Source organism: Borostomias antarcticus, assembly GCF_949987555.1.
Source record: "Borostomias antarcticus genome assembly, chromosome: 3".
In the NCBI taxonomy this organism is placed as follows: Eukaryota; Metazoa; Chordata; class Actinopteri; order Stomiiformes; family Stomiidae; genus Borostomias; species Borostomias antarcticus.
In genome coordinates, this window is record NC_140236.1 from 18,319,482 (window position 1) to 18,335,425 (window position 15,944).

General features: G+C 48.6%; 2 protein-coding genes across 2 annotated transcripts in view; both read right to left on the reverse strand.

Annotated features, from left to right (window-relative positions):
• The window catches only part of arfgef2 (ADP-ribosylation factor guanine nucleotide-exchange factor 2 (brefeldin A-inhibited)), a 102,855-nt gene extending 99,842 nt beyond the window's left edge, over positions 1-3,013 (reverse strand). Inside the window, exon 1 of the mRNA XM_084436410.1 lies at positions 2,705-3,013. Coding sequence (XP_084292536.1) covers positions 2,705-2,894 — 190 coding nt within the window. The 5' untranslated portion in view covers positions 2,895-3,013. The remainder of the gene's footprint in view (positions 1-2,704) is intronic.
• A 2,653-nt stretch (positions 3,014-5,666) lies between these two features.
• pard6b (par-6 partitioning defective 6 homolog beta (C. elegans)) overlaps positions 5,667-15,944 on the reverse strand; it is a 38,739-nt gene continuing 28,461 nt past the window's right edge. The window contains exon 3 of the mRNA XM_084436322.1: positions 5,667-9,294. Within this exon, the coding sequence (XP_084292448.1) occupies positions 8,369-9,294 (926 nt within the window). The 3' untranslated portion in view covers positions 5,667-8,368. The remainder of the gene's footprint in view (positions 9,295-15,944) is intronic.

Below are 15,944 nucleotides of genomic sequence, written 5' to 3' on the forward strand. Positions count from 1 at the left end.
TCGAATGCTTGAAACCTGTGAACATAGATGGACACGAAAGTTCCGTTGGTGCTTGTTCATGACAATAGGCGCCCTCTATACCTCTCTAGGAGAGACCTACCAGGGAGAGACCTACCATGGAGAGACCTACCGAGTAGAGACCGACAAGGTAGAGGCTACTGGGTAGAGACTGACCAGGGAGAGACCTACCAGGGAGAGATTGACCAGGGAGAGATCTACCAGAGGCTACAGAATTCCTGGTAGAGTTCCAACTGCTGAACAGGAACTTCTGTTAGTAAATAATCACCAAGAAGAAGAGCCAGTCAGGCAGACCAGTCTAGCAGGGGGTCTACCACCTTACTGAGCTGGCAAGCTGCTTTTCAATTGACTTTATCTACAGAACTATGTTAACCTCAGACATACAAAACAAAACACAGAGCACCTATCAAATGCAATAGCTGCCACATTTGTTCTACTTTCAGGAGTTATCTAGTTAGCGATCTAGCTACCAGCAGACAGACAAATCCCTCTACAAACAACTAAGCATGTAACGGTAACCGCGGTATTACGGTAACCGCAGTATTTTTTGGCCACGCGGTAACCTTGGGACTGGCTCGGTAAAACCGTAGGCTAAACTCACTGTTCTGGACTGGTCAGATCTTAGTTATATCAAGCTAACTATTGGCATCGGTGTGCTTATCGGTGTCATATTTATTAAGTTTGAGTAATTTACGATCGAGCTAGCTAACCACCTTTAGCTCAATTGGCTCAGTTGCTGGTTAGCGATGAGAGGTGGAGTCCCAGCCAAGTTGATAACCCTCCGTTGCGGGTTGGGGGGATGTAACGGTCGGCTGGGATCCTGCCTCTTGTAGCTAACCAGCAACTGGTCACGTAGGGCGCATGTTCAATCCACACTCGTCACGTAGCTTTCCGTTGCCCTGGAAGTCCACCCGTCTGTGAGCGCAACAGAGGATGCCTGGGATAATTCACTTACAACTTTTGCCTTTTCCTGCTCATAAAGATTTGGCACGATCTTCTCAGCAAAGTGGGTGCGCAATGGGATCTCGTAACAGGCTTAAGCACATCCAGCATATGTTTAACCCCCTCATTTTACACAACGGAATATGGCTTCATGTCTGCAGCTAAACACCCCAATAATACCATTTGTAATAGCTTTAGCCCGGTCGGATTCTTTAGCGAAGGGCTGCTTAAATGCCGTGTGATGAGCGGTTGTTGAGCAGGAGGTTTTTCAAGCTCTTCAGCTCCTCCGCTAGCCATGACTACCGCTGACAGCGCCTGACTAGTGTGGATTGAACATGCGTCCTACGTGACCACGTCGCCTACATCCTTTTTTGTTTTATTATTTTTTATAATAAACCTATCCGTGGACCACTAGCGAGCCGAACCGTAGAGATTTTCTAGATGTCAGAACCATCTAGCCTAGATCTGCACACATCGTTTCTTCACATTCTCTACTTCCTCATCTCTTCTTTCTCTTCCTCTTCTGTCGTTTACATTTTTTTTTTTTATACCTGTCACTTCTTTCATCCAGTCTCCTGCCGTAGAAGCGCAGCATCAGCCTCTTTCCCTCTTCTTCTCACTGCTCAACACACCATCTATACCCACAGCTCCTCCATCACTGCTCAACACACCATCTATACCCACAGACCTCCTCCATCACTGCTCAACACACCATCTATACCCACAGACCTCCTCTATCACTGCTCAACACACCATCTATACCCACAGACCTCCTCTATCACTGCTCAACACACCATCTATACCCACAGACCTCCTCTATCACTGCTCAACACCATCTATACCCACAGACCTCCTCTATCACTGCTCAACACACCGTCTATACCCACATACCTCCTCTATAACTGCTCAACACACCATCTATACCCACAGACCTCCTCTATCACTGCTCAACACACCATCTATACCCACAGACCTCCTCTATCCGTGATCAACGTTAAAATTATATTTTTGTGTTTTGAAATTGTAAGGAAAGCAGAAGCACTTTAAATTAAAAGAAAAAAACTGTACACATCAGAAGTGTGTTTAATAAATGCCATGGTGTTTTTTCCACAGTACAAATCTTCTTCTTCCTCTTTAAATTGTGTTTTAAAACTGTTTAATACCGTGATATACCGTACCGTGGACCTTGATACCGTGATATTACCGTACCGTGAGTTTTTGATACCGTTACATGCTTACAAACAACCATAGAAAACAGGAGCTGGATGGGTGTGTGTGTGCGTGTGCGTGTGTGTAAAACTATACGCTCAACCGTGCAGTGGAAACGCGGCCGTCAGACGATCCTGGAGGGTTGGGTGTCTGGGCGGCAGGGCTACGTACTGCTAAATGATTGGTCAAGCTAGCTAGCACTGGCTATGTTGAGTTGACAGTTATGTTAGCTAGCTAGGCTAGCTTGCTAATAATGATTTTGGTGTTTACAGCTATCATAAGCCCCCACCTATATTAACGTTAGCTAACCAACTGCACTATCTATCTAACTGTTAGCTGAAGCTAGCTAGCTAGTTGTCAAGCTTCCTGACAGCTCAAAGGCCACTGCGTGCTGAGTGACGAGACTAATGCTACATGCTAGCTAGTGACGCTAACCTCATGCTAGCGAAAGCTAGCAAGCAAGCGTTGGCTTTAACGTTTCACTCGGTCATCAAAACAAAATGCACTTAACCGAAAATAAAGAAAACTCGCTTACCGAGAGCCACCTGACACGCTTTCCTCAGCTGGCTGTGCTGGCTGCGCTTCACCTCCTTATCAGACAGGATTTTCTCCAGAGCTCTGGACAGAAACATGCTTTTGGTCTTGGTGCTCTCCGTCTGCGACCGTGTCTGCTGCTGTGGTCGATCAAGGCGATGTTGATATTGTTGTTGTTGTTGTTGTTGCATCTCTCGGTATAACTGCTCCTCTCTCAAGCCGTCATCTCCGGCCCGGCCATGCGGAGCTGCAGGTATCAGAACAGCTAAGGAATCAAGATATGGAAGATGTGTGTCGGTGTTGTCGGGCTGCTACCTCAGCACTGGGCCGCCATGTTGGGTACACGTCACGTCACGTGATTCTCAGCTGCTTGTGAAGTTATATCGCCCTCTGCTGGACTGAAGCTTCGCTTTCCACAGAATGTTTGGTTGTGCAGGTATTAGTTACGAATCGAATATCCCAAATGAAGCTATTTTTGAGTAGCCATTTTGATTGTTTTGTTCACACGCCAGATGGATGGGTATAGGGAGGCCATCCATCCATGTGGCCACCCAGGCACGTGCCTGTCTGAATGAACGAATTTATTTTACAAATGTTAAAATACATAGGTAGAGGAATTACACACCACATACTAACTTCCGTTGTGGTCCTCGTCTGTTGTAACTGTATCGACGTCAAAAAGGCAGGCAATTCTCGGAGGTTCGTTCTCGGACGACTCCTCTATTGTGGGCTGCTTCAGGGCAGATGAGGAGGAGGAACATTGAGGAAATTGAGATGTGGACACATACACATTCCTGGGAGTGCACCTCAACAACAAACTGGACTGACAACACCGAGGCTTTTCTGACGTCTCATGTCATGAAGGTAATCGAGAGACTGGTTCTGCAGCGCCTGAGGCCCGTAGAGCGACTTCCTGGACTCAGTGCAGCTTCCGTACCAGCTTGCGTACCCCCCCCCCCCCCCCCGGCTCGCGGAGAATCCCAGCCTGCAACTGGATCACAGACTACCTCACAGGCAGGCAGGCCACAGTATGTCCGTCTGCAGGACTGCCTGTCCGATGTACTCATAAGCAACACGGGTGCCCTCCAAGGAGCAGTCCCGTCTCTGTCTCTCTGTCTGTCTGTCTCTCTCTCTGTCTGTCTGTCTGTCTGTCTGTCTGTCTCTCTGTCTGTCTGTCTGTCTGTCTCTCTCTCTCTCTGTCTGTCTGTCTGTCTGTCTGTCTGTCTGTCTCGATCTTATCCCAAATCTACAAATGCCAAGCAGCGCAAAATGTCCACCAGATGGCGACATTGCACGCTGATCAGTGTCCAATCAACGTTTGGTACTTACAGTATTATGTGTGACTGTCAATACTTTGACAATGCCAATGGATTACAACCATTAAATTAATCATTAAATCAGTACAGTTTTCAAAGACAGGACAAAGAGACCTAAAAGTAAGGACTGCTACATTAGTTTTATTTTTCTTATTGAATCAACAATTATACATGTGCATCTATGTATACTTTATCATCTTAAAACATTTTCATTAAATGTCATAAAAATGTACATTATATAGTCTTGATAAGAAAATACTGACAATTTTCAGTACAAATCTATACCTTAGGATTTAGTCTGGCAAGCAAAAATCACTCATTCATTTACAAAAAGCGATCTGACAAAGCAAAATGTTTGAGACACCAGTCTGGATTTTGATTCACACAGGTCTCTCCCAGGAAGAGAAGAATTCACAGTATGGAAATGATGCCACGGTGTCTTAACCACCCCCAGCTGAGACAGAGGAAAGATGGTAAAATCAGCTCCTTTGGGCAAAATATCTATCAGGAACACATGAGAAAAATAACTTCAACCATGAATTAACACAGTGGACCATTTATATAAAAATAAAATGTGTACTTAGCAAAGAAAATCATATGTTGAAACATGATTAGAGAATAAATAATGTTCTTGTGGTTACAATCCCCATGTCCTGTGTGGTTAAAAACAAAATAAATTAACACAGACCGTTAAATCTTCCATCCAAATGCTGCCTGCATGGATGTGAAACGTCTGTTTGGAATGAAATAAACTCAGAAGGTGCCCAAAAACTACAGCTCCACATGTACCATAACCACACGCACAGAACACACTACCTCACATAGTTGTTGGTGGTGGTTGTGGTGTGTGTAACTCTCCACACCCTCCCCACAGAGATGGGACTGAACACTCAACCCTCCACAGAGAGATGGGACTGAACACTCAACCCTCCCCACACAGAGATGGGACTGAACACTCAACCCTCCACACACAGAGATGGGACTGAACACTCAACCCTCCACACACAGAGATGGGACTGAACACTCAACCCTCCCCACACAGAGATGGGACTGAACACTCAACCCTCCACAGAGAGATGGGACTGAACACTCAACCCTCCCCACACAGAGATGGGACTGAACACTCAACCCTCCACACAGAGAGATGGGACTGAACACTCAACCCTCCACACAGAGATGGGACTGAACACTCAACTGTCCCACCCTCCACACAGAGAGAGTGTAGGCATGGGACTGGACGGAGCACAAGGCCATCCAGAGGAGCAGGTGAAGCTGAAGTAGTCACAGCGCATCACTGTTAGAGTCCTTCACCACAGCAGACATGGAGGCCCTTCCTAGTCAGTCACCTGAACCACTGCTACCTCCTGGCTAGTGGTGTTAACTACAGATACAGGTGCAGTTATGGTGGGACATGTGACCAAGCATGCCTACGCATGGGTACACACACTCTCTCTCTCTCTCTCACACACACACACACACACACACACACACACACACACACACACACACACACACACACACACACACACACACACACACACACACACACACACAAGTAGACAGGCCCCACCTTACTCAAACACGGTGTGCCTGTGTGAGAGGTTGGCCCCGCCAGGCCCCAACCCCCCTTTCCCCCCAACAGGGACGACTACTGAGGCCTGAGGCCTTGATGTGGGACAGTCAAACTAAACACACATGGCTTCACACTCTAGGTCACAGTCCAACCTTGCATGGAGACTGACTTCAGTACTAGTGCTGTTACATTCCTTGTAGTATCATGAACGTGACCGAGGGGTGATCTTAACATACCAGGTAAAGCAGTCGATAAATACAGTATATTCACTCACTCTTCATATGTTCATGTTTACATGACACATCCATGTGAACAGGGAAATAGACAACTGGAGAGAGAGGGAGAGAGAAAGGGAGAGGGGGAGAGAGAGGAACAGAGGGGGACAGGAAAAAGGGAGAGGGGGAGAGAGACAGAGGGAGAGAGAGGAACAGAGGGAGAGAGAAAGGGAGGGGGAGAGAGAGACAGAGGGAGAGAGAGGAACAGAGGGAGAGAGAAAGGGAGGGAGAGAGGGAGAGAGAGAAAGGGATGGGGGGGAGAGATACAGAGGGAGAGAGAGAGGAACAGAGGGAGAGAGAGAAAGGGAGGATGAGAGAGAGGAACAGAGGGGGAGAGAGAGAGGGAGAGAGAGAAAGGGAGAGAGAAGGAGATGAACATACAGTAATGAGATGAGTATTTAAGTCATGGAAAATCACATTTTACAATCATGTTGTGTCAGCGTTGTCCATGCAGCGGGGGGCGGAGCCCTGGTCATGAGGAAGGAGGACCTGGGATATCCTGCACCTGGGAAAACACCTACTTCCTGGACACACCGCTAACACATCCCATTGGTTGGATGGATAAGGGTGCCCCGCTTCCTTAGTGGTCACATGGTCGGTTGTGAGGTACACTCACTCTCCCAGTCCAATCAAACAACAAACCTTCTTACATTAAAACAAAAACAGCATAAAAACATGGGGCTAAAGTACATTTCTGTGAGTTCAGGTGCTTTGAATTAATGTTGCTTTGACAAATGACATATTTAGTTAAAACAACAACATTGGGAGCGGAGGAGTAGTGGTAACATCAGCCAGCCTCTGTCCTCTCTCCCCAGAAAGGCTAACATTACAGTATTATTGCAGACCTCAGCTCATTGTCGGTTACTATGGTAACACCAATCACATGCTGTGATCACCTAAAGGGGAGTGGTTATCGTCGCCTGCAGAGAGAGACCGTCAGTCGCTTGAGACAGGAAGTCCAGTCTGTCTATGTAGTCCTCGTTAAACGCTGGTTAAAATTCTGACACCAACAAAGAACCATGTCAACGCTGCCCCCTAGTGGAATAACAGAGAAACAACCAGAGGGTGGTTCATGTTCTAAGATGGCCTCCAGGGACGGTTTAGCAACAGGAGGAAGAGGCTTCCCTAGAGACACAGTCCAGCACCCTGTGACATCATCAATTTGTCTGTCACAGAGTGGGCGGGGCCTGTCGGTACTATGGCACGCATGCAGGGGTGTAGGGGTGAAAATTAACTTTTTGGTTCACGGTGAGTCACCTGCCAAGGGGACTGTAGATGAAAAAATCTACCGGCCAAGTATATATTTTTTTCAGATAGCCTTCCCAAATCTAGTCGCCAATTGGAAATTTGACCTGCATTTGGCCGGTGGCAGGTGTTAATTTTCAGCCCCGTGTGTGTGTGAGTGGCAGGCTGTGTCCAGAGTACCAGAGAGTATGAGAGAGTACCAGAGAGAATGAGAGAGTACCAGAGAGAATGAGAGAGTATGAGAGAGTACCAGAGAGAATGAGAGAGTACCAAAGAGAATGAGAGAGTACCAGAGAGAATGAGAGAGTATGAGAGAGTACCAAAGAGAATGAGAGAGTACCAGAGAGAATGAGAGAGTATGAGTACCAGAGAGAATGAGAGAGTACCAGAGAGTATGAGAGAGTACCAGAGAGAATGAGAGAGTATGAGAGAGTACCAGAGAGAATGAGAGAGTACCAGAGAGAATGAGAGAGTATGAGAGAGTACCAGAGAGTATGAGAGAGTACCAGAGAGAATGAGAGAGTATGAAAGTGTACGAATGTAAGAAAGCATGTGTGTGTGTGTGTGTGTGTGTGTGTGTGTGTGCGCCAAGGTTATTATAGTTAACGAAAACTAACTAAAAAACCAAAACTAGGTGTAAAAAAAACATTTTAGTCAACTGAAATAAAAACAAAAACTAGGCTTTAAAAAAAAAACAATAATTAAATAAAACTATTGTGTGTTTACAAAACTAACTAAAATAAATTAAAATTATAGAGAAAATGCCCTTAGTTTAGTCTTTTTCATTGCATACATACACCTAGTATTTTGGGTGGATGTGAAATCTATCCTCCATTTTTTCTTTAGCTGTGCCCTTACGTGCGCCAGATGGTTTGTTTCACACGAAGTGAAACAACGTGAGCTCACAAGATCAGGACAGTCTCATGAGGCGCAGAAGAAAAAAAACTAAAACTAATACTGAAACTAATAAAAACTAAATTAAAACTAAGCATTTTCCAAAAATAAAAACTAAACTAGCAAACCTGCTTTAAAAACTAATCAAAACTAAACTGAAAACAAAAAGTTAAAATGACATAAAAATAAAAACTAATGAAAAAAGTGAAACCATTATAACCTTGGACCGTGAGCTTGTGTATGGCCCTGTGTGTGTGTGTGTGTGTGTGTGTGTGTGTGTGTGTGTGTGTGTGTGTGTGTGTGTGTGTATGAGCATGTGCGTGAGCGTACGTGTGTGTGAGCATGTGTGTATCTGTGTGTTACTACAGTGTGATGACAGTCCCATCCTCCTCCAGGCTCCGCCCCTCCGGGCTTCGTGCTTCCTCCTCCGGGCTCCGCCCTTCCGGGCTCCGCCCCTCTCTCAGAGACCCTGCGCTGCAGCTGGACACCAGGGTTCCGTTGGAGGTGGTGTTGCTGAGGGCGACGGCGTTGGGGGCGGGGCCTGTGCGGAGGTCGAGGTGCGGTTCGTACCGGGGCAGCGAGGGCATGCTGGAGCTGGTCAGCGTGGCCCCGCTCCCCCCCACCTCGATCACCAGGTCCTCCTCCTCCTCCTCGCTGTCCAGCTCCTCCTCCTCGAAGTTCTGGATGATGTGCGTGGGCAGCGTCGCCATGGCGGTGCCCGAGTAACCGTAGTAACTAGCTCCGCTGTCAGACGAGCGCCCCGAGCTGCCGGATGCCGCCCCGCCCCCGGCCACGCCCCCTCCTCGCACCACGTTGTTGCGCTGGTTGGCCGGCTTCACCGTGACGATGAGGTTGTGGCTGTTGGCGATCATCATGTCGGTCACTTGGTCCAGGGACTTGCCGGCCACCTCGATACCGTTGACCTCCAGCACCTCGTCGTTGACGGCCAGCAGGCCGGTGCTCTCGGCCAGGCCGCCAGGGACCATCCTGGAGATGAAGATGCCCGGGACCTTCTCCAGGCCCTGGGCCGTCACGCGCACGCTGGAGCCGTCACGGATGTAGAAGCCCAGCGGCCTCTCCTGCCCGTGCTTGAACAGCCGCACGCGCCGGTGCGTCTCCGGCAGGATGTCCACGTCGATGATGGACGACACGGGGCGGAAGTCGCGCGGCAGGCTGATGATGACCGGGGGCTTCTTCCTGGTGGCGTCGGGCCGCAGGAGCACCGCCGACAACACCGTCCGCTTCCTGCTCAGAGAGTCCGCTCCAAACGCTGAGTAATCTGCCTCCTCTGGGGGGAGGGGGGGGGGGAGAGAGAGAGAGAGGAAGAGAGAGAGAGGGGGAGAGAGAGAGGGGGAGAGAGAGAGAGAGAGGGAGAGAGAGAGAGAGAGAGAGAGAGAGGGGGAGAGAGAGAGAGGGGGAGAGGGAGAGAGAGGGGGAGAGAGATGGGGGCGGAGAGAGAGGGAGAGAGAGAGAGGGGGAGAGAGATGGGGGGGAGAGAGAGGGAGGGAGAGAGAGAGGGAGGGGGGGGAGAGAGAGATGGGGAGAGAGATGGGGGGAGAGAGAGGGGGAGAGAGATGGAGGGAGAGAGAGAGAGGGGGAGAGAGATGGGGGGAGAGAGAGGGAGGGAGAGAGAGAGGGAGGGAGGGGGGGGAGAGAGAGGGGACAGAGGGAGAGGGATAGAGAGGGAGGGAGGGAGAGAGAGAGGGAGAGAGAGAGGGAGAGAGAGAGAGGGAGAGAGAGAGGGGGAGGGAGAGAGAGAGAAAGAGGGAGAAAGAGGAGACAGAGGGAGAGAGAGGAGAGAGAGAGGGAGAGAGACAGGACAGAGAGAGAGTTATTGTGTCAGAACCTCAGTAAATGACCATTTCCTATGATAAAATCATTATAATCCTGATGCTGATCTGAAAACACTTATCTAATCTGTTACTGAAACCCTGTAGTTGAGCTACAGATGAGCAGTTGCTCTGAGGCTGGGGTTCCCTTAGGGTTCCCTCTGAGGCTGGGGTTCCCTCAGGGTTCCCTCTGAGGCTGGGGTTCCTCAGGGTTCCCTCTGAGGCTGGGGTTCCTCAGGGTTCCTCCATCTCTCCCTCTCTAGGATCTCTGAGGCTAGGGTTCCTCAGGGTTCCTTCATCTCTCCCTCTCTAGGATCTCTGAAGACCAAATTCCTCAGAGGATTAACACAGGCACGGCAAAGTGATCCATACCTGGACTACACATTCCACTGGCTGTACTGCATAGCTGGACTACATCCATACCTGGACTACATCCAGCAGCCATACTGCACAGCTGTGCCAGGACTACACATTCCAGTGTTCCAAGACTTAAGTCTACAAGCCCAAGACAAGTCTAAAGCCCTATTTGCATGGGACTAATAGCCTGGACTAGTATTACTAGGACTAGTATTACCTGGACTAGTATTACCTGGACTAGTATTACCTGGACTAGTATAACCTGGACTAGTATAACCTGGACTAGTATTACCTGGACCAGTATTACCTGGACTAGTATTACCTCGACTAGTATTACCTGGACTAATATTACTAGGACTAGTATAACCTGGACTGGTATTACCTGGACTGGTATTACCTGGACTGGTATTACCTGGACTAGTATGACCTGGACTAGTATGACCTGGACTGGTATTACCTGGACTGGTATTACCTGGACTGGTATTACCTGGACTAGTATTACCTGGACCCGTATTACCTATACTATAGTATGACTAGTATGTAGTATGTCCCAAGCTTGTCCCACCACAATAAACCTCTTAGAGAGACTCTACAACCGTTCAGTTAAAATCCTGAGAAGGAAGCCAAACAAATCACACCACTGTCCCATCCTGAGGGATCTAAAAATGTTAGAATTTAAGCATAAAATTTGCTAATATCAATCTAATCAGTAAGTGCCTGCAAGGTAGGGCCCCTCAGGGGCTGTGTGACCTGGTGGCAGGGCCCCTCAGGGGCTGTGTGACCTGGTGGTAGGGCCCCTCAGGGGCTGTGTGACCTGGTGGCAGGGCCCCTCAGGGGCTGTGTGACCTGGTGGCAGGGCCCCTCAGGGGCTGTGTGACCTGGTGGTAGGGCCCCTCAGGGGCTGTGTGACCTGGTGGCAGGGCCCCTCAGGGGCTGTGTGACCTGGTGGCAGGGCCCCTCAGGGGCTGTGTGACCTGGTGGTAGGGCCCCTCAGGGGCTGTGTGACCTGGTGGTAGGGCCCCTCAGGGGCTGTGTGACCTGGTGGTAGGGCCCCTCAGGGGCTGTGTGACCTGGTGGTAGGGCCCCTCAGGGGCTGTGTGACCTGGTGGTAGGGCCCCTCAGGGGCTGTGTGACCTGGTGGTAGGGCCCCTCAGGGAACTGTGAAGTGCCGTTTCCATGAACAGAATTCGGCAGGTTAGCGTTCTCAATAAAAGGAGCCAATCAATGGAACGCACTCCCAAAGGAGCTTAAAACATGCGCAAACTATAGATATTTCAAATCTAAATTGAAGGCCCTCCTAAAAGATAAGTCAAGTGTGTGTCCATTGAAGGGAGGCAGTAGTAGGGTAGGTTGTGTAGGGCCGTCCCCATCATGGGCCCTGTTTGCACCTGATTGGGTCGGGATTGGATCGCGCCTCTGTAATGATCTTAAAGTCCCAGTTAACCAAAATCAGAGATTTGCTTGAAAACACATTCTATGTGTTAGTGATGCATTGCTGATAACATGTAAAAATGGGATGAACCATGTGTAGTACTGAATTGTGAAGTTAGACCAGTTTTGTGTTTTTGACCAGTTTTGATTTCTGGATTTTAAAACGGTACCGGATGACGTAGAGCGGTGTTCTTAGCATATCCCCGCCCTAACACTATATAAAGCTAGAATGGATTTGAATCTTCGGTTCTCCTGCTCAATCTTGAGTCTAGAATTAGCTAGTTTTAACCAACAGTCTAGAATTAGCTAGTTTTTCTTAGTTAGCAATGCCTATGCATAAAACTAAACGAAAATGCATCCTTCCTGGATGCCAGCAGGAATGGGATGATAAGGTCTCCTTCTTTCACTCCCGAGTAAAGCTGAAATGATAAGCAAATGGTTAGCATTTTTGAAGAGCCATGGTGTTACAGAGTCCGTCACCGCTAGCGCCCGCCTCTGCAGCAAACATTTCACTCCCGAAAGCTTCTGCAATTATAATATGAGGCTTTTGGGTTTCACGGACTCACGACTGGTCCTGGTGAATTCGGCGGAGCCAACCATCTCCCTCCCCGGCCTCCATTCTCCTCCTGTCGCATCAACCTTTGGTGCCGACAGCGCTGCCTTGTGTGCTTATAGCTAATTAACGTTATAACGTTAGCTAGGTAACGTAAGCAATAGGAAAATACACTGCTACGGTAATCTACAAAATGTGTCTTGACATTTATGTGGTAATGTCAGCTATGATGAATTATATGTAATCTTAGGAGGAATTATAGCTAACATTAGCTATGTAGCTTGTTGCAGATGGGAGTGTGTATATAACCTTAGTCTAGCTAACATAGCAGCACCGACCAGGCGACCACCCACCAAATAACGTTACGGATGATATATTATGACTATAAGCGTTAACTATACAGAAACTGCCTGCCATATTTGTGGCACCTGATGTGCGTATTGGTTCACCGGTAATGGTTACAATATATTTCTCCAGCGGGAGACCGGGAGACGGGAGCGAGGGGGATGGTTAGGTAGACCAGCTGCAGCTGGATAAAGACGCACCCTCTCCCAGTGAAGCGGTGCTCGGCGGCTACTGGCTGAACATTCCAGTTCTGTTGGATATGTTGCGGGAAAGTTGAAGCCGAGTGCTCGTTATTCTCACACATAACATTGCCAACGAGAGTGGATGAGTCTGTCCCGATTATCAACTCCGGTAGTGTACGCTTCTTCGCGCTATCAGCGCTGTTCAAGCCAGTGACTAAAAGGTACATTTTAAACAACTTTTTCCATTGATCCCAAGGGACGACAGGATCGCCTGGGAGGGATAGGAATGGGTCCGGAGGTGGCAGGGAGAAAATAGGGACAGACTCATACATTCCTCGTTGCCTGTTTTTGTATTTTGCATCTAAGGGCAGTAACACTGGCGCGTTGGTATAGAGTAGCTACAGTTTTACCTGTGTTGTTTGTCAGGAGGTAGGTTAGGAGGAAGCATCTGTGCGTTTGACTCATTAGACAAATGTAATTTCAACTCCTCTGAACAAAGCTGTGCCTTCCTACCACAAAAGAGACAGCGTGCCAGTGTGACAATATGCAGACCAGAGAACGGTACTATTTGACAGGGTCTTCCCTCCACACCCCCTCCTCACGCAATTGGGTGTGGCTTCGGTGCCTTCAGCAGACACGCCCCCACGGTCTCAGACCAGAGAATGCTGCTGATTTTTAACCGATTTTGAAGCCTTATTTTATATACTTAGCGACATTTTTAATCACTCAGATTTGGCTGGGTGGTTAATGACATGTTTTCCTGTGGTGTGTGAAGCTCATAACAAAAATTTGAACTGGGTTAACCTGGACTTTAAGAAACGTCTTTCCCCACTTGCTCCAGCTCCAGCACGCATGCGCAGAGCACAGCGCACAGACCGGCTTGATGGAGCAAGTGGGGAAAGACGTTTCTAAAGATCATATTACAGAGGCAACAGACCAAGGATGTGAAAACCACAATATTCCCTTGCTCTATGGAAGCACAACTAGCGATTCATAAAAATAGATTGATGAAAACAAGCGTTTCGCGGCAGAAAATAGATTTTTGAGAAGCTGCATTCTCAGTGCCCCGTCCGCCGCCATTACATGGATATACTTGACTCGCGCTGGATTTTAAATTTCTTCTACAGGCCTCCGAATTACACCAATGTTATCTCGGTGAGTCAAATGTCTTATAATATGCCGTAAATAAGGTCCAGGTTGTCGAAAAAGAGCCTTCCCCTTTAAGGCTGGGTCATCCTGTTCTCTGGTCAGGGTCTCTAGGCTGCTCACTCCTGGGTCATCCTGTTCTCTGGGTCAGGGTTCAGGGTCGTTAAGGCTGGTTCATCCTGTTCTCTGGTCAGGGTCTCTAGGCTGCTCACCCCTGGGCCATCCTGTTCTCTGGTCAGGGTCTCTAGGCTCCTCACCCCTGGGTCATCCTGTTCTCTGGTCAGGGTCTCTAGGCTCCTCACCCCTGGGTCATCCTGTTCTCTGGTCAGGGTCTCTAGGCTCCTCACCCCTGGGTCATCCTGTTCTCTGGTCAGGGTCTCTAGGCTGCTCACCCCTGGGCCATCCTGTTCTCTGGTCAGGGTCTCTAGGCTGCTCACCCCTGGGTCATCCTGTTCTCTGGTCAGGGTCTCTAGGCTGCTCACCCCTGGGCCATCCTGTTCTCTGGTCAGGGTCTCTAGGCTCCTCACCCCTGGGTCATCCTGTTCTCTGGTCAGGGTCTCTAGGCTGCTCACCCCTGGGTCATCCTGTTCTCTGGTCAGGGTCTCTAGGCTGCTCACCCCTGGGCCATCCTGTTCTCTGGTCAGGGTCTCTAGGCTGCTCACCCCTGGGTCATCCTGTTCTCTGGTCAGGGTCTCTAGGCTCCTCACCCCTGGGTCATCCTGTTCTCTGGTCAGGGTCTCTAGGCTGCTCACCCCTGGGTCATCCTGTTCTCTGGTCAGGGTCTCTAGGCTGCTCACCCCTGGGCCATCCTGTTCTCTGGTCAGGGTCTCTAGGCTGCTCACCCCTGGGTCATCCTGTTCTCTGGTCAGGGTCTCTAGGCTCCTCACCCCTGGGTCATCCTGTTCTCTGGTCAGGGTCTCTAGGCTGCTCACCCCTGGGTCATCCTGTTCTCTGGTCAGGGTCTCTAGGCTCCTCACCCCTGGGTCATCCTGTTCTCTGGTCAGGGTCTCTAGGCTGCTCACCCCTGGGTCATCCTGTTCTCTGGTCAGGGTCTCTAGGCTGCTCACCCCTGGCTCTGCAGCACTCAGTCACGCCAGGTTCAATCATTTGCAAAGTAGCCGTCGCAGGTGGTCTCAGATCTACCCAAGCTATTTGTGTTTGTTATCATTTTGAATTAAGCTGACAATTAGTGGGAAATTATTAGTGTGCCAGTTCTCATATAGCTAGCCTACCCTTTGGGGCGAATACGAAATACGAAAAACATGCCGAAGAAAAGATGGCTAACGCTGTCCGTCCCTGATGAAGATGGACAGGAGCACTTGAATCGGCCCGGGGCGTGGCCCCTGCACGCTGCCTGCTGTCTTGGGGGAGGGGCGAGGTGATGGGTTAAAGGAGTAGTAAAGGGAAAATGCATGTTTAGCCCTGTTTTAAGGTTACTTATGATCATATACAATGATTCAGATCAAAACGTTGACAAAGCTAGCATTTTCGAGAAAGTTGATAATTGCTCTACCACCGTTTTGGTCATACAATGGATGTGGATGGGCATCTTGAATAGGGATGTCCCGATCCCATTTTTTGGGGTCTCGATCCAATTCCGATTTTTTCATATTAGGTAGAGGCCGATCCCGATACTGTCCCGATCCGATTTCTCTTATTTTGTGTGTGTGTGTGTGTGGGGGGGGGCAAACAACAGCATTTAATTTCCTGAACATTGAGAAAAAGGCCTGCATCCAAGCTGTGCTTTAATAGCTTTTATTCTCTCTTTCCCAAATAAACAAGAGCTTTCTTTCTTTGTTGTACAAAATTATTAATAAATTCTATTTAACCAGTCACTCTGAGTCAAGAGCATTATAAAACAGTCTCAGTATAAAAAAACAGAAATCTCAACTCAGGTAAAGAAAGACAATGCAGTCACTCTGACCAGCATTACAAAACAGTCTCTGTTCACACCCCATGTCATTCATTACCTTAGATAGATACAGTAGATAGATAGATAGATAGATAGATAGATAGATAGATAGATAGATATTATATGATAATATATAATATTGTTTATTGATCCCTGTGGGGAAATTCAAGTGATCTCAAACAA